The sequence below is a fragment of the Salvia splendens genome, chromosome 13, assembly GCF_004379255.2.
Source record: "Salvia splendens isolate huo1 chromosome 13, SspV2, whole genome shotgun sequence".
Classification (NCBI taxonomy): Eukaryota; Viridiplantae; Streptophyta; class Magnoliopsida; order Lamiales; family Lamiaceae; genus Salvia; species Salvia splendens.
In genome coordinates, this window is record NC_056044.1 from 29,893,063 (window position 1) to 29,920,382 (window position 27,320).

Consider the following 27,320-nt stretch of genomic DNA (forward strand, 5'->3'; position numbering starts at 1 on the left):
TTTAGTATTTGAATGAACCAAAAAAATTGAATTAGCCAAAATTTTAAAACCGAATCGAAAACTGTTAAAAATGAACTTAATTTTAAATTTCGATTTGGTTTGATTCGTATCAAATATTCGGTTTTCGGTTGTTGTGCTCACCTCTAAGTACAACCTGATGAATCCGCGAATTTCTGATGGTAGTGAATGCAGGAAAATACAGATCACGACACAAAGAATTTACGTGGTTCGATTTACTGAAGTAAATCTACGTCCACGGGAAGAAAAGAGAGCAGAGTTGTATTGCTTGATCTGTTTTCTACAGCTTACAAATACAAACTTGCTATTTGATATTTTATCTCTAGAGAGCGAGAGAGAGAGAGTCCCCCTAATCTATCTGATCTAAGTTCTATTTATACATTGAACTAAGATCGTGGCTTGCATCACCACTCATGATGGTTGTGGATGTCGTGGAGGTCATGCGATCCTGCATGGGCCCACTATCCTGCATGAGTTAATGACTGCTTGACACCACTAAATAGATCGTGGGTGTAGTGGAGATCGTGGAGGTTCTGACATGAGTTGACTATCTCCCAGTTCGGTCAAATACTGAGACCGAACTGCTGAACTATTGCCGAGCAGCTTCTGCCGGTCTGAGAGTAGAGCTTGATTGGTCGGCTTTTACCGAGCTGTAGGCTGGGGCCGAACTCTTCGGTAATGCCGAACTGATTGGTTGGCTTTTACCGAACTGTAGGCTGGGGCCGAACTCTTTGGTAATGCCGATCTGATACTCTTCCTTGGGCTTTGGGCTGATGGGCCGTCACTGCTGTTGGGCTTGTTTAGTCCGTACTCCATCACTACCCCCCCCGAAAAGCGAAGTGAATTACTTCGGCGAAGCGAGTCACTTCGGCATTCTGGATAAAGGTACGGGGTAAGTTGATGTTTGTCTTTGGTCTGATGAAATAAACATCTTCGACCGGACTCGTCTTTGGTCTGATGAAATAAACATCTTTGACCGGACTCGTCTTTGGTCTGATGAAATAAACATCTTTGACCGGACTCGTCTTTGGTCTGATGAAATAAACATCTTTGACCGGACTCGTCTTTGGTCTGATGAAATAAACATCTTTGACCGGACTCGTCTTTGGTCTGATGAAATAAACATCTTTGACCGGACTCGTCTTTGGTCTGATGAAATAAACATCTTTGACCGGACTCGTCTTTGGTCTGATGAAATAAACATCTTTGACCGGACTCGTTTTTGGTCTGATGAAATAAACATCTTTGACCGGACTCGTCTCTGGTCTGATGAAATAAACATCTTTGACCGGACTCGTCTTTGGTCTGATGAAATAAACATCTTTGACCGGACTCGTCTTTGGTCTGATGAAATAAACATCTTTGACCGGACTCGTCTTTGGTCTGATGAAATAAACATCTTTGACCGGACTAAGCTTGTGTCCTAATTTGGCGAGTTTTATCGCTTGGATCGGACTTTCCCTTGTCCTAATTCGGGGATCGGACTTTCCCTTGTCCTAATTCGGCGAGTTTTATCGCGTGAATCGGACTTTTGTTGCAGTTCGTTTCAGACGAAGTGCTTGATTTTTAAGCCGAATTGTGGTCTTGTATCCTCTTTAGAAGCTTGGACTCACTATCGTTGGCTTATTGCAGTTCGTTTCAGACGAACTGCTTGTTTAAGCTGAATTGTGGTCTTGTATCCTCTTTAGAAGCTTTGACTCACAATCGTTGGCTTGTTGCAGCTCGTTTCAGACGAACTGCTTGTTTAAGCTGAATTGTGGTCTTGTATCCTCTTTAGAAGCTTTGACTCACAATCGTTGGCTTATTGCAGTTCGTTTCAGACGAACTGCTTGTTTAAGCTGAATTGTGGTCTTGTATCCTCTTTAGAAGCTTTGACTCACAATCGTTGGCTTGTTGCAGCTCGTTTCAGACGAACTGCTTGTTTAAGCTGAATTGTGGTCTTGTATCCTCTTTAGAAGCTTTGACTCACAATCGTTGGCTTATTGCAGTTCGTTTCAGACGAACTGCTTGTTTAAGCTGAATTGTGGTCTTGTATCCTCTTTAGAAGCTTGGACTCACTATCGTTGGCTTATTGCAGTTCGTTTCAGACGAAGTGCTTGATTTTTAAGCCGAATTGTGGTCTTGTATCCTCTTTAGAAGCTTGGACTCACTATCGTTGGCTTATTGCAGTTCGTTTCAGACGAACTGCTTGTTTAAGCTGAATTGTGGTCTTGTATCCTCTTTAGAAGCTTTGACTCACAATCGTTGGCTTGTTGCAGCTCGTTTCAGACGAACTGCTTGTTTAAGCTGAATTGTGGTCTTGTATCCTCTTTAGAAGCTTTGACTCACAATCGTTGGCTTATTGCAGTTCGTTTCAGACGAACTGCTTGTTTACGCTGAATTGTGGTCTTGTATCCTCTTTAGAAGCTTGGACTCACTATCGTTGGCTTATTGCAGTTCGTTTCAGACGAACTGCTTGTTTAAGCTGAATTGTGGTCTTGTATCCTCTTTAGAAGCTTTGACTCACAATCGTTGGCTTATTGCAGTTCGTTTCAGACGAACTGACATCTCTTCGGTACGGAGGAGATGGAGTTCTCCTGTGGTTCCGGTACCGAGGAGGAACAGGAACATGTCGGGGTTGAGGATTCTTCTTTCCGGAAGACACGGCACTACTGCGGTAGTGACTTTCATGCCTGGAGGAGGAAGGAGAATCCACCCTTTTCGTCTTCGGCTCTTGGCTCTTTTGCAGGAAGGCTAAGAACTCATCCTGCTTCTCAGCCAAGAACAGCTTGACAGCCTCATTCAAATCTGGCTGCTGGGAAGACTCGGTGTGTGGACCTTTTGAGCGGCTTGTTCCTTCTCCGTGAGAACGGGAAGTAGATTTTTCACGAGGCTGCTTTCCAGGCCTATGGGCTGCTGGATTAGCTTCCTCATGGTTATCACGGACGGAGGCACGGGTGTTATGTGATCTGGTATGCATTTTTTTGGTAGAAGAGGATCAAAAACTCGCTTTATCACAAATTTGGTTCTCTGCTTCCCACAGATGGCGCCAGTGATGAATCCGCGAATTTCTGATGGTAGTGAATGCAGGAAAATACAGATCACGACACAAAGAATTTACGTGGTTCGATTTACTGAAGTAAATCTACGTCCACGGGAAGAAAAGAGAGCAGAGTTGTATTGCTTGATCTGTTTTCTACAGCTTACAAATACAAACTTGCTATTTGATATTTTATCTCTAGAGAGCGAGAGAGAGAGAGTCCCCCTAATCTATCTGATCTAAGTTCTATTTATACATTGAACTAAGATCGTGGCTTGCATCACCACTCATGATGGTTGTGGATGTCGTGGAGGTCATGCGATCCTGCATGGGCCCACTATCCTGCATGAGTTAATGACTGCTTGACACCACTAAATAGATCGTGGGTGTAGTGGAGATCGTGGAGGTTCTGACATGAGTTGACTATCTCCCAGTTCGGTCAAATACTGAGACCGAACTGCTGAACTATTGCCGAGCAGCTTCTGCCGGTCTGAGAGTAGAGCTTGATTGGTCGGCTTTTACCGAGCTGTAGGCTGGGGCCGAACTCTTCGGTAATGCCGAACTGATTGGTTGGCTTTTACCGAACTGTAGGCTGGGGCCGAACTCTTTGGTAATGCCGATCTGATACTCTTCCTTGGGCTTTGGGCTGATGGGCCGTCACTGCTGTTGGGCTTGTTTAGTCCGTACTCCATCACAACCCCTACTAGAAAATTTTCTGCGTCCACCACTGGAGGTATTTATAGTGTGAAATATAGGAATAAATAAAAAATCGAAATAAAAAATCGCCGGATCAGTAGTTTTATCGGCCATAGGTTCGTGCAATAGTGTAACATCCCAAACTTTTGGACCTTATTATTATTATTAGCTTAACTACAAATAATTATAAATGATTGATCAATGTAGTATTCAAAAACTGCCCCTTTGTATTTTAAATATCGATATATTGAAGGAATCAAGACGAAATATACCATAGAAGTTGTTTGCTTTACCACGATGAAAAAAATTAAAATAAATAAATAAATCCAAATAACAATGCATAATATCCGATACAAGCATGGGGAGTCCGATAAAGTTCAAATATAGAATACAACAACAAAATCCTAATTTTTACAAATTGAGGAGAGAAGCGTGCAAGTCTCGGACAACCGCGATGGGCGTAGTATATTCCAAGTAAGTCCGATACGTCAACGAGAATAACCACATTCTTTAGATTCTATTACCTATATAGGAAATAAAATTTGAGAAGTTAGAATAAACTATAATTAAATCAATTAACTTCATTAATGAAGATGGAGTAAGATACCCAAATCTACATCCAATCTACATCCAATCTACACCCAACCCAACGGCTAAGATTCATCCAAAGTCCATTAATCTTGAGAGGATTTCGTCCAAGTAAGAATTCAAGGCAAGGGAGAACAATGAACGCCTCAGATGCCCCTCCAATCTCATGAGACATATTTTGGCCATAGGATCACAAAAGGGAGAAGATATCTCTGACAGTAAAACTTTGATAAAACAATAAAGAATTCCCCTCTTGCACAACGACATTAATTGCTCCCTCCCACTTGTATATCAATTTGCAAAGGATCAATAAGTATAAAAACCCCAAGTATTTCCACTTTCAACCACCAATCACTATTAACCATTCCAAAAATTCCTTTCATGGTCGCACGGTACGGTATACTGCACCGAGAATATCATACCGCATACTGTATCGCAAATTGCGGTATGAGAAAATGTCATATCTATATCTTATCGAATTTTTCGGTATACCGCACAGTATAATAATTTCCTATACCGTTTATGCGATATATTATACCTTATTTCGGTATACCACACTTTTATGAAATATCGAAATGGTGTACGGCATAACGGGTACGATATACCAAAATAAGGTATGACATACCGTTATACCTGTGTTTCATAGCAAAAAAATCCTATTTTATAACCAAATATATAAAATAAATACCACATGTTTAAATAATTTCCAAAACATTAAAACTACGCCACAATTAAATCTTATTCAAAAACTTCAAATCAACAAAACTTCAACAATCAAATTATAGTGGACTGGATTTGCATCTCTGCGTGAGTGTGTTTGGGGTTGGGGGCAGGGGAACTAAAATGTGAAAGTAGGATTAGGGACTTTTACTTTTTAACAATTTTTATATAATTTATAAAATAATATATATACCAATTTTTTGGTAAATAATATATATGCAGTATACTGCGGTATACGAAAATCTATACCTTTACCGTACCGAAGTACTCCCTCCGTTCCTTGTTAATAGAGACATTTCTTTTCGACACGGAGTTTAAGAATAGTGTGTTAAATTGATGGTGAAAAAAGTAAGAGAGAGTAAAGTAAGAAAGATGAAGAGAGAATAAAATAAAAAGGGAGAATTACTTGTTGCCAAAAGTAGAAACGACTCAATTAACTTGGAACATCCCAAAATAGAAAAATGACTCTATTAACATAGAACAAATGGAGTACATCGGTAAGGTATCATACCATACCGCAACTTGCGGTAAACCGCAAATTCAGTATTTTCGATATATTTTTGGTTCGGTAAATGCGGTATTTCGGCATATTTAGCCAGCCCTATTCACACCCATATAGAATAAAGGGGGGGGATCCCCTGCTGCCCATGAAAGCACATCATATGGTGCCGTGGACAAAACGCACAAATATAGGCATGAAGCGCAGCCCCATTTCCTTTTCTCTCATTTTTTAATATTTTCATTCTTATTTAACATTAACATTATTATATAATTTTGAATACTAAAATACATTGTAAAATCTAACTATCACAGTAAAGTAAGAGATAATAATGTAGATAATAGTATTCTCTATTTTACTCTATCTCTTAGTTTATTCCCGCTCCACCTTAACTACTACTCCCTCCGTCCCTAAATAATATGCACTTTGGATTCGGTATGAGTTTTAATTGTAAAATTGGTAAAATAAGGGAGTTGTAGTTAGAAAAAATAATTAAAGTATTATTAGTGGAGAATAGGTCTTACCTCATAGAGAGAAAAGACATTCCAAAATTAGAAAGTGCATATTCTTGTAGGACGGACAAAAAAAAGGAAAGAGTGCATATTCTTGTAGGACGGAGGGAGTATATTTTTTTTAATCATTTTTTTAGTGAATCGATAACAGTGGAACATGGGGAGTACAATCTTAAACTTTAAATTATGTTATTTATTCAAAATATTCAATGTCATTTTAGTTTATGAAATTATATTATGTAAAATTATTATACATGTACAAAAACATACTTGCACAATATTGAAGTATTGAACTTTCAAATTTAGTAGAAAGATATTTATAAGGGAGTAAATTATACTCCCTCTGTCCCAGTTTAAGAGTCATATTTTTCCATTTAAATCTGTCCCAGTTTAAAAGTCCCATTTAGAATTTACCATATTTAGACATAAAATTTAATCTCATTATTCCCTTCTATTTACACTCAAATGTCATTAAATCAATAAAAATAACAAAAAAAAGGAACTTAACATCTCCCATACGCCGACCCCTCATTTGACTTTCCCACTCCCTCTTCAATCCCGTCTCTCCTCACTCTGGTCTCATCCCTTCCGATCGAAACCCTAATCTGCGCCGCCTATTATCTCGTCTCTATCTCCGTCTACATCCATCACCGTTCGATTCTCATGGACGACAAATGGGATGCAACGCCAAATTTTGAATCGTTCCCATCTTTGGATACCGTCGTCCCTGTTACACCACCGGAGGTCATTGACAGGTGGGAAATCGAACGAGCTGTCGATTGGTACCACTGATCAGGAAATCCACGACCGTTTGAGGGCATTGATGGGTCTGGAACTCTTCCATCATCTGAGGTCTTCGACGGATCTGAAACTCTTCCACCGTCTGAGGTCTTCGACGGGTATGAAACCCAACCACCGTTTGAGGGCTTTGATGGAGCTAAATGTGTTCCAATGTGTGAGGGCTTTGACGAATCAGAAAGTCTGCCACCGTTCCAGCCCTATGACGACTTTGAAACGCAGGCACCGTCCCAGCCCTATGACGACTTTGAAACGCAGGCACCGTCCCTGACCTTTGACGACTCTGAAACTCAGCCACCGTCCCACCCCTTTTACGACTCTGAAACTCAACCACCGTCTTCATCAAAGGTGGAGTACACCGAGAATGAAAAAACAATGTTGTTGATCTAGTTGCCTAGTCTCAAGGATCTCATCTAATCTGTGAGTATTTTTTCAATTATAAGCCACCCCTGTGTAAGGTTTGGAGGCTGTTTTTAGGGAATTGATTGAGTATGATTGCTGCCTTGGCTATGTTGGTTTGTATGCTCCTCTCTGATGAAGTTTTTCTGAGAGTAAAGCATGATAATCTATGTATTCTCTGCATTGATTGGATTATTGTGAATTTAGCCACCCATGTGATGGTTTGGAGGCTCTGATTTGTAATTTTTGTGGCCTTTGAATGGTTGTTGGCTCTAATTTTGTGATATTGCTCCTCTGTGATGAAGTTTTTCTGATGAGTAAAGCATGCTAATCTATGTATTCTCTGCATTGGTTGGATTATTGTGAATTTAGTCACCCCTGTGATGGTTTGGAGGCTCTGATTTGCAATTTTGTGGCCTTTGAATGGTTTGTTGGCTCTGATTTTGTGTTATTACTCCTCTGTGATGAAGTTTTTCTGATGATAAGCCACCCCTGTAATAGGTTTGGAGGCTTAAGCCATACGATGAAGCTTTTCTGATGGGTTTTAAACAAAAACACACACCTACATCACTTACACCTAGAATTCATACAAAATGCAGCTTATAGAGCTGTAATGCATCCTAGTTACCCCAACCCAAAATGCAAGCTATAACCCAAAAAACAAATTTACATCCTAAACACTAACCTATTTTGATGCTTATACTATAAACCCCATGACCCAAGTAGCCTATATAGAAACCTAAAACATTGCTTAGATGTCTATGTCATATGAGACACCCACATCATTCTCAAGGAGTAGTAAATACTCCAAGCTTTCCTTTATCAAATTCTCTTCAATTTCAAGTGAGGTAGGAAGCCCCACTGTCCTACTCAACCTATCTTTGTTCAAGTGGGGGATTTTGTAGTTGTTGCCCCCATGGACTTCTAGGATCTTCCTGAAACAGCTTTGCAATGTTAAGAAAACATTGTTCAGAGTTTGTGGTGTGAGTTCCTTAAAAGAACTCCAAACATTACCCAACAATTCATCTATATTGGTGGCTAGTTTGTCATCTTGTAGTGACTGTATGGCCCTAAAAAAGCCATGGTCCAATACATTGGTGTTTGGGGAGTTGGCTGGTTGGCTAATTAGATGGAATTGAAAACCATCTGAACTTGCAAGTGCCTCAAATTGTAAGTCAGATGATTTCAGGTGGGGTTTGGCATTATCTTGTTGGATATATATATCTCCTTGCTTGCATTGGCTGACCACTTAGCCTTGATTATTGGAATAATCTGTGCATAATGTATGAATGAATGAATGACTAAGTGATGACATTACCAATGTTTGATAGGAATGTGAAACAAAAAAAATGTATATACCTGATTCAAGAGACATTCTCTCATGGCTTCCTTGTTAACTGATGTGATAGGTTTTGTCTCAAGTGTCCCTATTGGTCTATTCTTTGACTTCCTTTTTGCTGGAACTTGTCGTGTGAATGGAAATTTGCCTGTTCTACGCGGAATCCATTTAAATTTATTTCTCAACATGAATAAATTAATATGCCTAATGCAAGCCAGATCAAAGAACTCTGACAATGTTTATATATGGTCAGTTTCAGAGAACTTTCTGCACAATTACTTCCCCACTTGTATATAAGTTCTACTTAACGCTTGCTTTATGCATAATGAGTCTCCCACTTTGTTAGAGTTCAATTATACTTTATATGAGGCCTTTAATTTGTTTTCCTATACTTTTAATAACTTTATTTATTAATAATGCCTTCATGGGTATATAATAATATTACCATGACACTCCTTTTGACCGATAATAATCATCTTATTTTTGGAATAAGAATTCTGTTTTTTACTATAAATTATTGTTTAAAATGAAATACTCCCTCCGTCATATAACAGATGACACACTTGAGAATTGACACGGAATTTTAGGTGATGTTATTTTGTGTGTTAGGTGAAGAAAGAAAATAGTATATTTATATTAATGTGAGAGAGGGATTTTTCCAAAAAATGAAATGTAATATCTTTTGTGGGACAAACTAAAAAAGAAAGTGTGACATCTATTATGGGACAGAGGGAATAAAAATAACAAAATGAGACACAGTATATATTAGGAGAAGAACAAGGAGTAATATTTATTTACATATTATAAAGTAGTTTTATAGTACTATATATTATTTATACATTACACATTAACATATTTCTTTTTAGTGCATATATATTCAATGATCCGGCCTTGTGATGTTAGAGAGTGGAAATTTCTCCTTTCAGTCAAAATATTAATTAAGTGGTATAATTTCCTAGGACTTTCTTACAAGAGAAAGAGAGAGAAAGCATGTAGACTATATGTATATATATATATATATATACACCCATCATTTGTGTATTTACAAGAAGAAGTAAAGAATCACGAAAATCTTAAAGATGGTAATCGAGAGTTAGGCGATTAAGGCTCATAGTGAAAGAGTTTGGGAGAAGATGATTTTATTCTTTTTCAATATGTTTGTAGCTCTCGGCCCTTCCTCCTTAAGTAGGAGATGATACAATGTAAGTTAGGTAAGATATCAACCTATTCTAGGACAATGTATACAAATTAATTCTGTATCAATTACACATCTTTCTCCTCTAATTAAGCTCTCCAATTTCGGTATGTTTGACTTCTCTAATTTCAGCATGTTTGACACTCCCCCTCAAGTTGAGCAATGGTATCTCCAATGCTTAACTTGGCTAATGTTTCCTTGAAGACTTTTGGTAGAACCGCTTTGGTTAGTATGTCCGCGAGTTGTTCTTCCGAACGGACAAATGGGAACTCGATAATACCGCAGTCTAGCTTTTCTTTGATGAAATGCCGATCAACTTCCACGTGCTTCGTTCTGTCGTGTTGCACTGGGTTTTCTGAAATGCTGATGGCGGCCTTATTGTCACATAACAGTCGACTCTTTCGAGTAGGTGGGAACCCGATTTCTGTGAGCAACCTTCTTAGCCAGAGGATTTCCATGAGTCCACTCTTCATTCCACGGAACTCTGCTTCAGCACTCGATAGTGCTACAACCTTTTGTTTCTTACTTCTCCATGTCACCAAGTTTCCCCCTATGAAAGTAAAGTAGCCTCCCGTAGATTTTCTATCCACCGGGTTGCTTGCCCAGTCAGCATCGGTGTATCCATCAATCTCCAAGTCTTCTCTCTTTGCTAGGAAAACCCCATATCCTATAGTTCCTTTTAAATAACGCACGATCCTCAATGCAGCTTCCATGTGATTAGCTTGAGGTAGGTGCATGAACTGACTTACAATACCCACAGCGTATGCAATGTCGGGTCTGGTGTGTGAGAGATAGATGAGTTTTCCGACAAGTCGTTGGTACCTTTCTCTGTCTGCGAGCTCTGCTCCATCCTCTATCTTCAAACCATGGTTAGGAACCATTGGAGTGTCTGCGGGCTTACATTCAAGGAGACCTGTTTCAGCCAATAGATCTAGAACATACTTTTTCTGCCTTAGGAATATTCCGTGTTTAGATCGCAACACTTCTATCCCCAAGAAGTATTTTAGTGCTCCTAGATCTTTCATCGCGAATTCTTTGAACAGATTCTCCTTCAGCCTCTGGATTTCCTCTACGTCATCTCCCGTGATAATCATATCATCAACGTAGATAAGAAGGCAAGTTACCTTGTTGTCTCTTCTTTTTGTGAAGAGTGTGTGATCGGACTGGCTTTGTTGAAATCCGTGCTTGAACATAGCTTGGCAAAACCTGCCAAACCAGACCCGTGGAGACTGTTTTAAACCGTACAAGGTTTTCCGTAACCGGCAAACTTCTCCTTCTCCGAATTCCCCGGAAAAACCTTGTGGGACTTCCATGTATACTTCCTTGTTCTCTTCTAGTTCTCCATGGAGGAATGCGTTAGTCACATCGAACTGGTGTAGATTCCAGTCTTTGCAAGCTGCTACAGATAATAGTGTACGCACAGTCTCCATCTTTGCCACTGGAGAGAATGTCTCTTCATAATCCACTCCATATACTTGGGTGTATCCTTTAGCCACAAGTCTCGCCTTGTATCTCTCGATTGAACCATCTGCCCTTCTTTTTATGGTGAATATCCACCGGCATCCAACTGGCTTCTTTCCTGTTGGCAATGTACATTTCTCCCATGTACCATTTTTTACTAAGGCGTCTATCTCCTTCTTCATGGCTTCCCTCCAGTGTTTATGTTTACTTGCCTCCTCAAATGTTTGCGGAATGTCTTCTTCTTCATATAGAGCAGTTTCGAAGGCTCGGGCCATTTCTGATAGGTGACTTTGCGCAATGTTGGAGACTGCATATTTGGCCTTTCTCCCTTTCCAGTCTGGTGAGTACCTTCGAGGAGGCACTCCTCTTGTTCTTCTTGGAGGTAACTCGTATGGGTCTGTTGAATCGACATTTTGTCCACTTGTTCCACACTCCTCTCCATTGCCCCTATGAATGTTAGTGCTGTCCGGAGCTATATTATCAAAATCTGAACTGTTTACCTCAGGAATCGAAGGCGGGGTTGACGACTGGTCAGTGTCACTTTGTTCGACATTCTGTATTACCGGAGGTGACGGCCCGGCGGTGTTGCTAACTTCCTCAGGTGGACCAACGTCTATGACAGGACTTGGCTGTGACTCTTCCCCTGTTTGTAGTTCCCCTGGTGGCTCTCCCCCTGTTTGTAATTCCCCTGGTGGCACTCCCCCTAATTGGTTGTTTAGAGTATCTGGTAGCCAATCTAGGAGGTCATTATTCGGGCCATTGGCTGAAGTTTGTGTCTCCCCCTGACTACTAGATTGGGCATAGAAGTATTCCCCTTCCACAAAATCACAATTCATTGTGGTGTGTATCCTACGAGTCTTAGGGTCATAGCATCTGTAACCTTTTTGATTTTTTCCATAGCCTAGGAAAACACATTTGAGCGCGCAGGGATCAAATTTGGACCGCTCGTGTTTAGGAATGTGGACAAAGACCGAGCATCCAAACACTTTAGGTTCTAGGGATAGGGATGATGGGATGTCGAAGTGTTGGGAAAAAATATCTAATGGAGTTTTGAAGTTGAGAATGCCAGTAGGTAGACGATTTAGGAGGTACACAGCGGTTGCTACAGCTTCTGGCCAAAACGACTTTGGTACTTTAGATTCAATTAAGAGAGCTCGGGTAATTTCGAGTATGTACCTGTTTTTCCTTTCGGCTACCCCGTTTTGTTCCGGATTGTACGCACACGAGGTTTGATGGACTAATCCCTTATTCCTAAAAAATTCTCGCATTTTATTGTTAACAAATTCCCCCCCATTGTCTGATCTAAGGATCTGGATGGTGTGTTGAAACTGAGTTTGAATAAGATTATAGAAATCTACAAACCTATCAAACACGTCATGTTTATTTTTCAAGAAATAGATCCAAGTCATGCGGGAGTAGTCATCAATAAAAAGCACAAAATAACGAAAACCTTGTCCCCCCGGGATAGGAGCGGGACCCCAAACATCCGAATGTACTAAAGCAAATGGGGATTTTACTCTAGTGTTGTTCAATTTGAAGGAATGTCTATGGTTCTTAGCCAACACACAAGTATCACAGTGAAAGGAGTTCAAGGATCTAGCTAATTCAGGAAAAAGAAGACGAAAGTACCCCAAAGATGGGTGCCCTAACCGACGATGCCAAAGCCAAGCCTGTCTGTCTGTCGGTCCGGGAGTCAGCATCATTGCAACACTCTGTTGGGCTATCTCGTCCACATAGTACAGTCCGTCTCGCTCCGTGCCACGCCCAACTATCGTCCCCGTCTTGATATCCTGTAACATGCAGAAGCGAGGTTGCATCAGTAATTTGCAATTCAGTTCTCTAGTCACGTGACTTATGGATAACAGTTTATGTGATAAAGACGGAACAAAAAGACAATTCGAGAGGCATAGAGTCGGCGAGATATTGATTGTGCCTGCCCCCATAACTTGTGCTAGGTCCCCACTGGCAGTTTGGACATAGGATTTCTTCGATTTGGCTATGGAAACAAAATCCGAGGCTTCAAACGATATCGTGTCCGTTGCCCCACAGTCAAAAATCCATTGAGGGTCTTTTGGGCCCGAAACAGATGTAGAGGAACAGGCTAAGGCATCAAAGGAGTTCCGGCAGGATATGGTTGGCCCGAAATAATATTTAGGGGAGGGTGCAATTTGCAAAGTTTTTGCAAGTGGGGGGTCAGTTTGGAATTTTTCGGAAGTTTGGGGGGTGTTTTTTGCGTTTTTCTTTCGGTGGGGGTGAAACTGGGATTTTCGAGAATTCAGGGGATGGCTTTGGGATTTTCGGGAATTTTGGGGTGTAATTGGATAGATAACTCTTGGGCGGGGGTTAATTTGGAGTATTTGGGATTTTTGGGGTATATTCTGAATGGTTTTTTTTTGGCTGGGGTCGGTTATTGCATTTAGAATTTGTGGGAGATAGTTTTGGAATGTAGAAGTGTTGGGCATATGTATGTTTGCGATTTGGTATTCTGGCCGCCTCCCTCAATTCTGACGTGGGAACCCTAGCTTCACCCCCTTCGCCGCCGCCACTGCTGCCGCCCGCTGGAGGATCGGTGTTGGTGGCGTGGTCATGTGCGGCGGCCGTTGGAGCCATAGCTTCACCAGGTAACCCTTCGTCGCCGCTATCGGGGATGCCGCCGCCACTACTGCTGCCCGCCGGAGGATCGGTGTTGGTGGCGTGGTCATGTGCGGCGGCCGCTGCGGCTCTCTCGCCTCCTCGGCCTCCACCGTTTCGGCCCTCTTCTCCGATAGCGTGCTCCATCCGATTTGCCCAGAAGGAGTAATTGTCTCCATTTATTCTGGATTGTAGGTGAACCAACTCTGGTTTAGGGGAGATTTGGCTTGGTTGGTGTTGGTTTGATGGCTTTAATTGTTGGTTGTTTTGCCATTTCACAATTTCAGCAAATTGTGCAGTAAGCTCTGTAATTGAAGTCACAAATTCTGCAAATTGTGCAGTAAGCTTTGTGATTGATTTCACATTGGATAGTTGGAAGTTTTCTGTGGATTCGGCTTTGATTGTGTCAAATTCTGACATCTTGGTGGGTTTGCAGGGGTTCTAGGAAAGGTCGGGAAAGGTATGCCCGGGACGGTGATGAATCTGTTCTGAGTCCCGAACCTGCTCTGATACCATCTTAAAGATGGTAATCGAGAGTTAGGCGATTAAGGCTCATAGTGAAAGAGTTTGGGAGAAGATGATTTTATTCTTTTTCAATATGTTTGTAGCTCTCGGCCCTTCCTCCTTAAGTAGGAGATGATACAATGTAAGTTAGGTAAGATATCAACCTATTCTAGGACAATGTATACAAATTAATTCTGTATCAATTACACATCTTTCTCCTCTAATTAAGCTCTCCAATTTCGGTATGTTTGACTTCTCTAATTTCAGCATGTTTGACAGAAAAAACTAGAGAAACAAAGGCCATTAAACAAATGGTGAGTGAAAAAGTAAAAATGAAACTGTACAACGCTGCATCACAAGGAGATGTAACAACACTTGTGCATCTACTTGAAGAACATCCTTATCTTGTTCATGGACTCTCATTTCCATGTTCAAGAAATCTTCTACACATCGCAGCAATGCATGGACAGACATCCATTGTTGAACAAGTGCTCAACCTTAATCCGGAGCTAGCGCGTATTTCTGACTCCCAAAAATCATCGCCTCTCCACATTGCATCAGCACGAGGCCACGTCGAGATTGCCTCGAAATTGCTGGCAGTAGCCCCGGAGATGTGCTGGTGGCGCGACAAACAAGGCATGAATCCAGTTCATGTCGCAGCCATGAATGGGCATGTCGAGATTCTAGAACTTCTCCTCCTAGATAGTTGTATGCCCGCAATGGAGAGACTCCACCGCGGCCAGACTGTGCTGCATTTGTGTGTGAAACATGCTCAGCTTAGAGTGTTGAAGGTTTTGGTGGAAAAGTTGGGAGAGCTTGTGTGTGCAAAGGATGATGATGGGGAGACATTATTGCATTTGGCTGTTAGGGGCAATCAACTTGAGGTAATTATACGCCAACTCTTTTCTTTCTTGTCTTCATCGTTTGAAGCATGTCTTATTAAATTAGCATAAAAAATTTCAGACTATACAATACTTGGTGGAAAACCAAGCCGTAGAGAAGCAAACACGAAATTCCATGGGCAAAACTGCCCTCCAAATCCTGAAGGAGGGTCCTCCGACCACCGCGGCCACCTACTTACAGATGAAAAACCTATTAATAAATCTCACAAACGACTCATTAATGGAAGTCCTCCCCAAGATGTCTGACGTCACAATGGTGGTGGTGATTCTGATTGCCACGATGGCCTTTCAGGTGGCTGTCAGCCCCCCAGGCGGCGTATGGCAAGATGACAAATCATCACACAGAGCCGGCGAAGCAGTGCTGGCAACCACTAATCCCAAGGTACACGTCCGGAGCTTGTAAGGAGTCCCTAGGGTCTCACGCCCATGCTAATCATTACCCTTTTTTCTTTTATATTTTGAGAGTTTCTCAGTCCCAACTAAGTTCTGAAAAAACTTTTAAGCAGGGAGATAAGAAATTATATTGAAAAATAGTAGGCGAGAAATAAAGTCGAAAAGATAAAGAGAGAGTATAAATGATAGAATAAAGTAATATTAATTAAATATTTTATTTTTTTAAAAAAGGAAAATGACTCAACTTAATTGGACATTCCAAAGAAGAATATTACTTAACTTAGCTAGGAAGGAGGGAGTAATTCACTTGACAAAAATAGTTGAGCTCCTAGTAATATTATTTTAATCACTCGTCATTTCCAAGGTATACAGACACATGGTACGCGCCAACACCACAGCCTTCGTGTCATCCCTCATCACAATCTTCCTCGTCACCACAGGGCTCCCGGCTACGCACTTCTTCTTCATGGCAGTGGCCCTTTACGCGATGTGGGTTGCGCTAATGGCCATCGCAATCAGCTATGTGATGTCGGTGGATGTGACAACTCCGAATCAGAGGATGCATTCGGTAGGAAACGTGATTATGATGGTGGTGGCGGGGGCGCTGAACATGTTCGGATGGGTATTGGTGTATGTTGCTGTAAGGCATTTGTATCGGTCATGGAAGAATAAGAAGCGACGGCAACAAGATCTTGGTGGTGATGCTTTCATACGACGCGTTTTCTATCGGATTTTTCACCTGTTGGAGACGAGGGGTTTTTCGAGAGCCGACCGTTGATTTGAAAAAGATGATTTTATTGTTCAAATTTCAAATGTTCCATTATAAATGATCTAGTATGAATGTGTGATGTCCTTATAGATCGATCAGATGGTGTTTAAGGAGGTAATTGTGTATGTAGTATTTAATTATGCGTGTGTGCATTATATAAGTATATGAAGTATATGTGCAAGGTGTGTATTGTGTGCGTGCACGGTGTGTGAATTGTGTGTTGAGAAGTCCCCCCCATAATCTTGTTTCCCGTGGGAGGGCTGAGCTTAGATGGAGTGATCGCATCAATCGACTTTAAGAAGGTGACGATGACAGCTATCCCATGGTGAGGATGGACACCAAAATGAAGGCTACTGTGTAATTTTCCAGCTGGACCCTGAAGGTGAAGAGGTACATCGCCGTCATGTTGGCGAACCTAATGATCATGTAAGCAGTGGGATTGGTGGATGCCATCACAGCCTGCCCGGCTCTTCGAGAGTTCTTGGGGTCGTCATCAGCCCATACTCCGCCCGACTGGAAGGCCATCGTGGCGATCAGGACTACCACCACCATCATGGTGTTGCTCATCTCCGGGATCCCTTTTAACATTCTAGAATTTCAACATGCCCATTCATGGCTGCAACATGAACCGGATTCATGTAGCCAGCAATTTCGAGGCAATCTCGACGTGCCCTCCTGCGGCTGCTACATGTAGAAGATTTCTTGAGCATGGAAATGAGACTCCATGAACAAGATATGGATCTTCTTCAAGTAGATGTACAAGTGTTGTAACATCCCCATTTGATGCAGCGTTGTAGAGTTTCTTTTTTCTACTTCTTCACTCACCATTCTTTCTCCCACTAATTATTTCTTCTTTTTTTTTCTCTCTAGTTTATATTTTCTTCTTCTTCTCAACCTCTCTGTATACTTAATTCACAAAAGATCGATGTCCACACAGCCAAAGAGCCCATGGTCTAAGGTTGGCTCACAAGCAAGTTCTACCTAATTTCCTTACTACTTCACAATATATTCCGATGTAACAGTTGCATTTTCAACACAGCTGCCTCACCTCTGTCGTGTTTCTATTTACATTTCTCTTTGAAAACGATAGTGAAGAAGATTCAAACTGAAATGGTCACACATTGTTAGAACACAACAACCATATTAATCCTGGTTACATATTGCAAAATATTCTAGTATATCACTTTTTGTTTTTTAATTAAACTTCTACAGAAATGTGGTCCATTAATTCCACACTCAAATTATGGTTTATATAAGTATGTCAATTCAACTCCAAACGTTGAGATGCGGCGATTTTTGAGAGCCGATCGTTGATTCAACTCTCCATCAAATAATGTTACTATGATCTTTTATTTCAGATTATTTGTATGAATTAGTCACTAAAGAGAGTATTCTATTCTTCTAAACAAATTTCAAAACTGATACAAGTATATCTTTTATAGTACAGTATTACTTATGCGGACGGGTATTGCAACTTGTTATACATTGATTCTATCGATAATTACAATATTGCAAGTTTTTATCAAATGGTAGTACTAGTATATTAAATAGAATACTGTTGTTTTCATTGTCCCTTTTCTTCAATAAATTAAGCTATCTCTTTTGAATATAGTCTCCATGGATCCTACGCTTTATTAATTTGTTTAATAATGCCTTTTCATGTAATAATATTTGTATGATAAAATTTCTCTATGTCCTGATAATCGAATTTTTTTTATAAAAATCATTAGCTTTGAATTATTTAATTAAATTAAAACCAACTTATTAATCATTAGCTTTGAATTATTTAATTGAAATTAAAACCAACTTGATTAATTAAGTAATTATATAACCAAATAATTAACCAGATTTGTTCTGCGAAAACTCCCTTATTTTCTTTGATTATAACCTTAATTATATTGTAATTATTTGAGATTTAAAGCCAAATTGACGCAACAATTAATTAATCATGCTGGCAATTGATATTATCGCATCATTTTATTTGATATAGATGGAAATAATATTGTAAAAGTCAGCGTAGCTTGTTCATTAGGCAACGGGTCCAGTCCACCATTCCGATTAACATTTAAAATTGTGGCCCATCACAAATATACAATGTGGAAATTTATTTGTTCATTATTGTAGTTTCCAAAAAGTCATAAATACAACCAGAGGTGGGGCAGCTATGTGGAAATTACTAACCAATATTCTCATCACATTCACACGAGGGTGTTTGTCTGATCATTTGTGAATAAGAAGAAAATGAGAATTTAATGAAGGAAAGAAAGAAAAACATTAATAATTAATTAGTAGAGCAAGAATGGTGAGTGAAGCAGTAGAAAAGAGACTCTATGAAGCTGCATCAAAAGGGGATGTAACAACACTTGAACAATTAGTTAAAGAAGATCCATATCTCATTCATGGAGTCTCATTTCCATGTTCAAGAAATCTTCTTCACATAGCAGCAATGTATGGACAAATAGCCATTGTTGAAGAAGTGTTGAAGCTTAATCCACTGCTAGCTCGGAATTCGGACTCCCAAAAATCGTCGCCTCTTCACATTGCAGTGGACCAAGGGGACCTTGAAATCACAAAAAGATTGGTGTTGGTGGCCCCAGAGATGTGCTGGTGGCGAGACGATCAAGGTATGAACCCGGTTCATATTGCAGCCGTGAAAGGGCATTTTATGGTATTGGCGGAGCTGCTTCGACTGGATCTATTTCCTGCTCGGGAGAGAGTGCATCGTGGGCAGACCGTGTTGCACTTGTGCGTGAAACATTGCCAAATTGAGACATTGAAGGTTTTGGTGGAAAAATTGGGAGACTTAGTTTATGCAAAGGATGATGATGGGGAGACACTCTTGCATTTGGCTGTTAGATCCAATCAACTTGAGGTATATATATATGTTGCTAATTAATTAGATATTTCTAGTAATGATAATATTGTATCAAAAATTTCAGATTGTACAATACTTGGTGGAAAGTAACAAAATAAGGAAACTAGCAACGAATTCCACTGGCAAAACAGCACTGGATATCTTGCATGAGAGCTTTCGCGACACAAGCACATATATAGAAATGCGAAGAATGTTGCATAACGTCTATCCCCAGTCGATCGTCGAGCACTTTCCTAAGCTGACCGATATGACGATGGTGGTGGTTGTCCTGATAGCCACGATGGCGTTCCAAGTGACGGTCAGCCCCCCAGGGGGCGTGTGGCAGGATGACGCGCCATCACACAACGCGGGCAGAGCAGTGATGGCCACCACTCATCCCAAAGTCTATCAACACTTCATTAGTGCTACCACCACGGCTTTCATTTCAGCGATCGTCACAATCCTCCTCATCAGCACCGGGGCGCCACAGGTGAACTTCTTTTTTCTGGCGATCGCGACCTATTCCATGTGGGTGGCAATTACGTCTATTGGAGTGAGTTATGGAGTTTCCTTAATTATGACCAATCCCATGGAAACAAAATCAGTTGGCCACATAGTTGTCATAGTAGCCTCTGTTTTCGTCTTCGTTTACGTATTACTGTTCCTCTACTTTCCAATACGTAAGCTGGTTTCGTCGTCGCTTAGAAGAATACAGAGGTTGCAACAAGATCTTACAGACGATCCCGAAAACCTTCCCAAACATGCGCCGGTTTCAACGTATGTAAGAATACAGAGTTGGCTACAAGTTCTTACAACTACTCCCTTGAAGACATTGTTGGAAAAGGGGGAGTAAGGACTTTTGCCTTTCACTAGGCCAAGGCTTTTATTTAACTGTAAATCTGAGAGCATTAGTCTAAGCGTAATTTGTACTGTTGCGGAAACACAGTTTTCCTAATCTCGACTTACAGTTTGGTTTGTTTTACAATGTTGTTTTAATTTTTGTCTTCATTTTGTTTTGTATATGTTCTTCGTTTGTAGTTGTAAAAAGCATCGCACGTACAAGGATCGATATTTTTTGAATAGCAAGACATATTATTGCACTATTAGATTAGTCACGAGGTAGGTGTGATATAATTAATCATGAAATACAATGTAATCTTGACATTATGGAGAGGCTCCAAGATAATTTCGCAGATGGAATTTATGCATGATTTATTAACTTTAGCCGTTAACTAATTCTGCAGAATTTTTTGGCATTCTCCTTTTTTCTCTGTCACTTGATTAAGATAGTAGGCTTTAAATAATTAAAATTGAATCATTTACAAATCAATATAAACAAAAGAATATTGGTTCACGACATGTAATTTATAGCCGTTAATGTATACCTCCCCATTATCGATAAATAGATAGAACACATTTAGTTTAACAGAATGTGAGAAACTGATATCTTTTGTCAAGCATAATGCATACTCTTCAATATAAATTTTGTCTCATAACTTTCTCCAACTTATTAACTCCAAATCAAACCGAAAATAAAACCAACTTAATTAACAAAGGGGGATCAGACTCTTTGATTATCCCAATATGTTCCAATTATTTCATATTTAAAAGCCCGACACAATATTTACTTAATCCTACTAAGATCATCTCCAAGGGAAAAGGTAAATGGAAAGGTAAACTAATATAACTACCATATTTACCTTTTTATCATGAAAAATCATTCTACCAGAGAATGGATATTTGAGAAGGTATTATACATTTTCCCATTTTGAACAAGTATCTTTACCTCCCCATCAATTGAGAGGTAAAATCTTATAACTACTATATTTGTCTTCTTTTCATGAAAAATCATTCTCCAAGGAAAAATGTATTTGAGAAGGTATTACACTTTTTGTTTTTAATGCATTTTGTACTATCATTTTATTCTTAAAAAATAATTTACCTTTCCATATACCTTTTCCCTTTGGAATATGTAACTTTTTAGAAGTGTATATTTCACTTTTTAAGAAGGTAAATAAATGATATACATTTTCTATATATCTGCTCTCCTTGGAGATGCTCTAACATACATGAACGCGTTATCAGGAAATTATAAGTAATTGATAAATAGAAGTGTGGAATGGGCCACAAAATTAAAAATCTTAAAAGTGATATACTAGTATACTTTGCAATATAACCAAAATAAATGGCTGTTATGTTCAAACAATGTGTCACCATTACAATTTGTTTCTTCTTTACTATCTTTTTCAAAGACAAACGTTGTTAGATACAGACAAAGGTGAGGTAGCTGTGTTGAATCTTCTACTTTTATATTGAGAACCTTATATTGTGAAATAGCGAGGAAATTAGGTAGAACTTGCTTGTGTGCGGTGTGTGGACATCGATCTTTTGTGAACAAGTATAAGAAGAGGATAAGAAGAAGAAGAAAACATAAACTACATAAAAAAAGAGAGAAAGAATTAGTGGGAGAAAAAAATGGTGAGTGAAGAAGTAGAGAAGAAACTCTACAAAGCTGCATCAAAATGGGATGTAAAAATACTTGTGCAACTAGTTGAAGAAGATCCATATCTTGTTCATGGATTCTCGTTTCCATGTTCAAGAAACCTTCTACATATAGCAGCGATGCATGGACAAACAGCCTTGTCGAAGAAGTTTTGGAGCGTAATCCGAGGCTAGCGCCGAGTTCAGACTCCCAAAATTCGTCGCCTCTTCACATTGCCGTAGATGAAGGGGACCTTGAAATCACAAAAAGGTTGATGTCAGTAGCACCGAAGATGTGCTGGTGGCGGGACGATCAAGGGATGAATCCGATTCATGTTGCGGCCGTAAAAGGGCATGTTTTGATATTGGAGGAGCTTCTTCGACCGGATCTATTTCCTGCCCGGGAGACAGTGCATGGCAGGCAGACCGTGTTGCACTTGTGCGTGAAACAGTTTCAATTCGAGACGTTGAAGGTTTTGGTGGAAAAGTTGGGGGACTTAGTTTGTGAAAAGGATGGTAATGGTGAGACACTCTTGCATTTGGCTGTTAGATCCAATCAGCTTAAGGTAACTACCAACTCTTTTATTTTCTTTTACATAAAAATAGACATGTAGTTTGTGGAGACAGTTCATTTCAGAACTCTTCTTAAAGTTATAACACTTGTTTGCAAATACATGCATATCAGTTGACATTACAAAGCATATCAGTTTATATGATTTGTGAATATCAGTTCTGACTCAATATCAGTCTTGAATATTGAAATTGAAATGCTTTGTGATGGACGTGCTCATTGTAACAAAGTTCTGAAACAGTTTGTTTTGTGCGTATGATGTTAATTAACTAGGTCTTAGTAATGATATTGTTGTTTCAAAAATTTAAGATTGTAGAACACTTGGTGGAAAGTAGAAAAATAAAGAGTCTAGCAACGTATTCGAGTGGCAAAACAGCATTGGATATCTTGCGTGAGAGCTTTCACGACACAAATACATTTACATAAATGAGAAGAATCTTGCAACGTTTCGATTCTCTGTCAATGGTCAAACAGTTCCCCAAGTTGATCGAAATGGCAATGGTGGTGGTGATTCTAATAGCCACGATGGCGTTCCAGGCGGCGGTCAACCCTCCAGGGGCGTGTGGCAGGATGACTCGCCATCACCCAACCCCCAGGGGGCGTGTGGCAGGAAGGCGCGCCATCACTTCCCCCAGGGGGCGTGTGGCAGGAAGTCAAGCCATCACATGTCGCGGGCAGAGCAGTGATGGCAACCACTAATCCCAGACTATATAAACACTTCATTGTTGCTACCAACACGGCATTTCATCCATGATCACAATCGTCCTCATCAGCACGGGAGCGCCACAAGTAGATTTTATCTTCCTGGCAATCACGACTTATTCGATGTGGGTGTCGATTGCGTCTATTGGAGTGAGCTATGGGGTTTCATTACTCATGACCAATCCTATGGAAACAAAATTAGTTTCCGAAATAGCCACCATAGTAGTAGGTGTGTTCGTCAGCATCTATATATTGTTGGTCATCTACTTCCCCATACACACCAAGGTTTTGGGGGGGCTTAAACAAACAGAGACACAAATACATAGCTTCCTGCAAGATCTTGATGGTGCTCCCGACAGCTTTTCCAAACGTGCTACTGTTTCATTGTGTTTAAAAATACAAAGATGGGTTGGAGTTCTTACCACCGGTAATTGAAGATATACCCAATGCTTCAATGTAATAGAGAGTCGAGCGTAATTATAAGCTCCATTTCGGGTTTTCTTTATTGGTTCTTTCCCGGAATGCAAAAGAGAGTCGAACCAATCGTAGGATTAAGTCTTAAAGACCTTATATTCATAAACAACTTAAGAAATCACAAGACTCCTGATAAGGCTAATTTCATGCATTGATTAAAGGGTTGAATTCGTCTATTTACGGGGTCTAACACATCTTTTTAAGCTAGGTGTGTAGAAAGTTCGCCAGGTCCAGGAAGAAGAGAGGACAATTGCATGACCCAAGGAATCTGGCGAATAAGTGAGCATTGTGGAGAAAAATGACTAGACGGGGGAGATCACGAAGCTGAAGGGCAGAATGGAGATTTCTGCGAAGGCTTCTAGAAGATCAAACCCGCACCTATATAAGGAAGAGAGCATACAATCTAAGGGGAGGACTTTTTTTTGGGCACTTTGCTCTTGGCTCTCTTAGCTCACTCACTTCCACACACTTAGGGGGACTGTTCGGGAATTTGTAGGGGTTCGGGTCATTTCATTTGCTGTTTGATGTTGGGTAACACCGTCCTTGTGTAGGGCGAAGATATAATTATTTGCTTTCGTTTTATTTGTCGTCGTGAATTTCACCGAGCTTCGCTGTTCGAAGCTCGGCCCTGTTTTATGTTGAAATCTCGTTATCTATGCATTTTCTGTTTTCATATTTACTTTACTGCTGTTGATTTCGATTATGGATGCAAATTGTTTTGAGTTTGACGTAGTTGTTGAACTGGATGTTTGTTTCTCGCGTTGGTTTATTGAGTTTGAGTAGAATTGTTCGAAGCTTGTGTAGATCGGGGCAGATCTGTTGAATCGGAAGTTATGGAGTTGATTTTGTTGGTTGTTTGGTTCGGAATGCTTGGATCCGGAGTGGATTAAGCATCCGACGTCTGGATCTGAAACAGAATTGGTCGTGGTCGATGCCTGGTTTTCGTGTTTTCGTTTCATTCCGTCTAGTATATGTAGATCTGTTCTATTTCCGGCTAATTGCAAGTTTCCGACGTCCGAACTTTTACATTTTGTTTGAATCTGGATTTGTGCTCTGTTTTCTTCATGTTCTCGTTTGATTCAGGTAATGAGATGCACATCATTGTTAGTTAAATTCTTAGTTTGTTAGTTGCAGCTTTTCTTCCGTACTTTCTATTTCTGGAAAATGGTTCCCACTGTTTACTCGCTTTCTGTCTAGCTATATTAGGAAGTTCTTTACTTGGTCTAGGAAATTAGTTTGAGATCTCGTGGTTATAAGGATGTTCGGCTTCAGCATGATGCTTTCAGTTTCCTAGGTCCAGTGTCTGATTTTCGTTCTTAGGTCTAGTAGTAGTTAAACCTCAACCCAAAATTGCGTGGCAGCAGCCAACAACTTGCCCAGAGTCTCCTAAATTCTTTCTTACGCGTCCATCTTCGAGGGATTGACCCCTGCTTCCCTATACTAATCCGTAGTATAGTTGGTTGAGGGTTTTTGAAAGCGCGGGGGTGACAAACGCAGATTTTGCATGTTTTTAAGGACTAGATTTGACTTGTTTTAAATGTCAATCATGCAAATTATGTTCTTAAATTGCATATGTTATACATTTGGTATTTTTGACATATTTGTTGATAAATGATAGAAAAAGATAGAAAAAGGTGAAAAAAAGGCCAAACTGCAGCAGCCTTTGTTCGAGCCTATTCTGGAAGCTATTTTGAAGTCCAATCAGTGCCTACTAGATACCAGTCTCTTCGTCTTCGAAAGACCTTCGCGTGGATACCTTAAACATCTAAATCGGAGTTCTGTGGAGAAAGTTATGACCATTTTACAAACATCGCGCAGTGCAGTCAAAATCTGGCGGAAATTAGGCGGAAATTCACGGAAGAAAAGAAATTATTATATTATGAAGCCAAATCTCTCCTATTTCTTGTAGGGCACGAAATTTATCAAAAATAAACCTTTTTCCAGCCTATAAATACCTCTGAACCTAATTCATAATCTTTATCTCAGAGTCTCCAATCCTTTTCCATCTCTACACCTCTTTCCAATCCATAATACACACATAATTCATCCATCTTCCATTGGAGCGGAGCTCTGCAGATCCAGGCAAGAGAAGACTGAAGATTGAAGATTCAACCTTGGGTTTTATCAATTTCTTTCATGTCTCGTACTTTAATTGTAGTTTTTACTTGTCTATGAGTAGAACATCTTTTGTAGAATTTTTGGTATAGATATTCGATTGATTTTCCTTGTTAGCTCTTGCAGTTATTTGATTTATCTGGTGCTTTCTATGTTCAATTGATTAGCTACCTCTTGAATACATGTTAGAGTTGATTAGAGTACTCGGGAGATGAAATAATTGACTTGGAAAAAGGGATAATTCACACCTTAATTCAATAGAACTCGGGAGAGTTGAGGTTTTGAGTGAGGTCTTTGATCTTATATGCTTTTAGGAGTTAGGGGTTTAAGGGTTAGAAGGGGACTTCAATCCTATCACCTAATCTACAGGTTTCTCGCCTCGGGAGGGGGTTTAATCTATAATTGTGATCGACTTAATAGCTCTGGAGACCGTAATTCAAGGAAGTCGATTGTGCTTTTGGATTCTAAAATTCTACATTCTTAAGCCTGCTTTGTATTATTTCTTTTTATGTTTTCATTTTTTTGTCTAGTGTAATTAATCAACCCAAAAATCACGTGTCTCTAGATAGTATATGACGCTTAGTATATGGTAGTCAGTTACAATCTTATTCCCTGTGTTCGATATCCGGTACTGACCTTTAGCTATACTAGATCTACCCTGTATGCTTGCATCAAGTTTTTGGCGCCGTTGCCGGGGAATATTATTGCTTTAAGCTGATATTGTAGAACGGTTGATAATACTAATTTGGAGTGTAATATTTTGTATAGTTTTGTTTTAATTGTTTTTATTTTATTTGTTTTGCAAGGAGCACGAAGCACAACAGTGGATTACTCTGCGCTCCTATGGAAGATGCAATTATCTGCTACAACATTTGATATACTCCGTAGAGTGTGGGTGAGATATAAAATATGCTTGCTCTCTTGTTTTTGTTATTTTTACCGTTGGTTTTCTCCTCCGTAGAGCTTAAGTTAAATAAAAAAAAATATTTTCTTACATTTTTTTTTTCTTTTCCCGTTTGAATTTTTCCTTTTTTTTCTTTTTTTTACTTCTTATTCTTCATTTTTTTTTCTTAAAGAAAATCTTTAAAAAAGAGAAAAACTAGAACCTCCTTCTCTCTATTTTTATTTTATTTTCTCCACGCAAATCACCCACACACACTTCAAATTCACATCACTTAAGCAAATTCTTTGTACTCTACCAATTATTCATGTGCTTAGCTGTCAATCAACACAAGGTACGTTCTCTTTTAATTTATGAGCTTTGATCTTGAATTCTTTCATTTAATGACTTTGTTGTTGATATATATATTGGGAGTTTGGATAAGAGTTTGATGAGTGACGATTTAATTTGGATTGACCCCTGCTTCCCTATACTAATCCGTAGTATAGCTGGTTGAGGGTTTTTGAAGGAACAATTCTTTTTTTGGTAAAGCCCTTTAATGGAATTCCATTTTAATGAAGAGCATTAGTTGAATTCCGCCTGAGGGAGTGACGCACAATGGTTATGCGTCGTTAACGTATAGACGCATAACCATTATGCGTCGATAGGCAAAGACGCATAAGAATTATGCGTCGCTAGGGAAAGACGCATAACCATTATGCGTCGTTAGATAGTGACGCATAATGGTTATGCGTCTTTCCCTAGCGACGCATAATTCTTATGCGTCTTTGCCTATCGAC

General features: G+C 39.8%; 3 protein-coding genes across 7 annotated transcripts; all 3 read left to right on the top strand.

Annotated features, from left to right (window-relative positions):
* Window positions 1-14,663: 14,663 nt before the first annotated feature.
* On the top strand, window positions 14,664-17,490 carry LOC121761408 (ankyrin repeat-containing protein At5g02620-like). Its single transcript, XM_042157056.1, has 3 exons — window positions 14,664-15,263; window positions 15,343-15,663; window positions 16,039-17,490. The coding sequence occupies exons 1-3, from the start codon at window positions 14,691-14,693 to the stop codon at window positions 16,450-16,452; spliced, it is 1,308 nt and encodes a 435-aa protein (XP_042012990.1). The 5' UTR covers window positions 14,664-14,690; the 3' UTR covers window positions 16,453-17,490.
* Window positions 17,491-18,691: 1,201 nt separating this feature from the next.
* LOC121762983 (ankyrin repeat-containing protein At5g02620-like) lies at window positions 18,692-20,400 on the top strand. The gene is made up of 2 exons (XM_042159011.1): window positions 18,692-19,315; window positions 19,383-20,400. The coding sequence occupies exons 1-2, from the start codon at window positions 18,743-18,745 to the stop codon at window positions 20,148-20,150; spliced, it is 1,341 nt and encodes a 446-aa protein (XP_042014945.1). The 5' UTR covers window positions 18,692-18,742; the 3' UTR covers window positions 20,151-20,400.
* A 1,262-nt stretch (window positions 20,401-21,662) lies between these two features.
* LOC121762987 (ankyrin repeat-containing protein BDA1-like) lies at window positions 21,663-27,124 on the top strand. 5 transcript variants are annotated; one of them, XM_042159015.1, is made up of 2 exons: window positions 21,663-22,344; window positions 22,824-24,198. In XM_042159015.1, the coding sequence occupies exons 1-2, from the start codon at window positions 21,889-21,891 to the stop codon at window positions 23,046-23,048; spliced, it is 681 nt and encodes a 226-aa protein (XP_042014949.1). In that variant the 5' UTR covers window positions 21,663-21,888; the 3' UTR covers window positions 23,049-24,198. The 5 variants fall into 5 exon arrangements, with proteins under 5 accessions (XP_042014949.1, XP_042014951.1, XP_042014952.1 ...); XM_042159017.1 differs by lacking the exon at window positions 22,824-24,198 and adding an exon at window positions 26,447-27,124 and having other exon boundaries at window positions 21,664-22,344; XM_042159018.1 differs by lacking the exon at window positions 22,824-24,198 and adding an exon at window positions 26,450-27,124 and having other exon boundaries at window positions 21,664-22,344.
* The last annotated feature ends 196 nt before the right edge of the window (window positions 27,125-27,320 follow it).

Bases quoted from the DNA above. Each gene is read 5' to 3' on its own strand.
- LOC121761408 (XM_042157056.1), top strand. From the start codon at position 14,691: ATGGTGAGTGAAAAAGTAAAAATGAAACTGTACAACGCTGCATCACAA. The intron at 15,264-15,342 runs GTAATTATACGC...AAAAAATTTCAG, and splicing joins TTAGGGGCAATCAACTTGAG to ACTATACAATACTTGGTGGA. The intron at 15,664-16,038 runs GTACACGTCCGG...GTCATTTCCAAG, and splicing joins TGGCAACCACTAATCCCAAG to GTATACAGACACATGGTACG.
- LOC121762983 (XM_042159011.1), top strand. From the start codon at position 18,743: ATGGTGAGTGAAGCAGTAGAAAAGAGACTCTATGAAGCTGCATCAAAA. The intron at 19,316-19,382 runs GTATATATATAT...CAAAAATTTCAG, and splicing joins TTAGATCCAATCAACTTGAG to ATTGTACAATACTTGGTGGA.
- LOC121762987 (XM_042159015.1), top strand. From the start codon at position 21,889: ATGTTCAAGAAACCTTCTACATATAGCAGCGATGCATGGACAAACAGC. The intron at 22,345-22,823 runs GTAACTACCAAC...ATGGTCAAACAG, and splicing joins TTAGATCCAATCAGCTTAAG to TTCCCCAAGTTGATCGAAAT.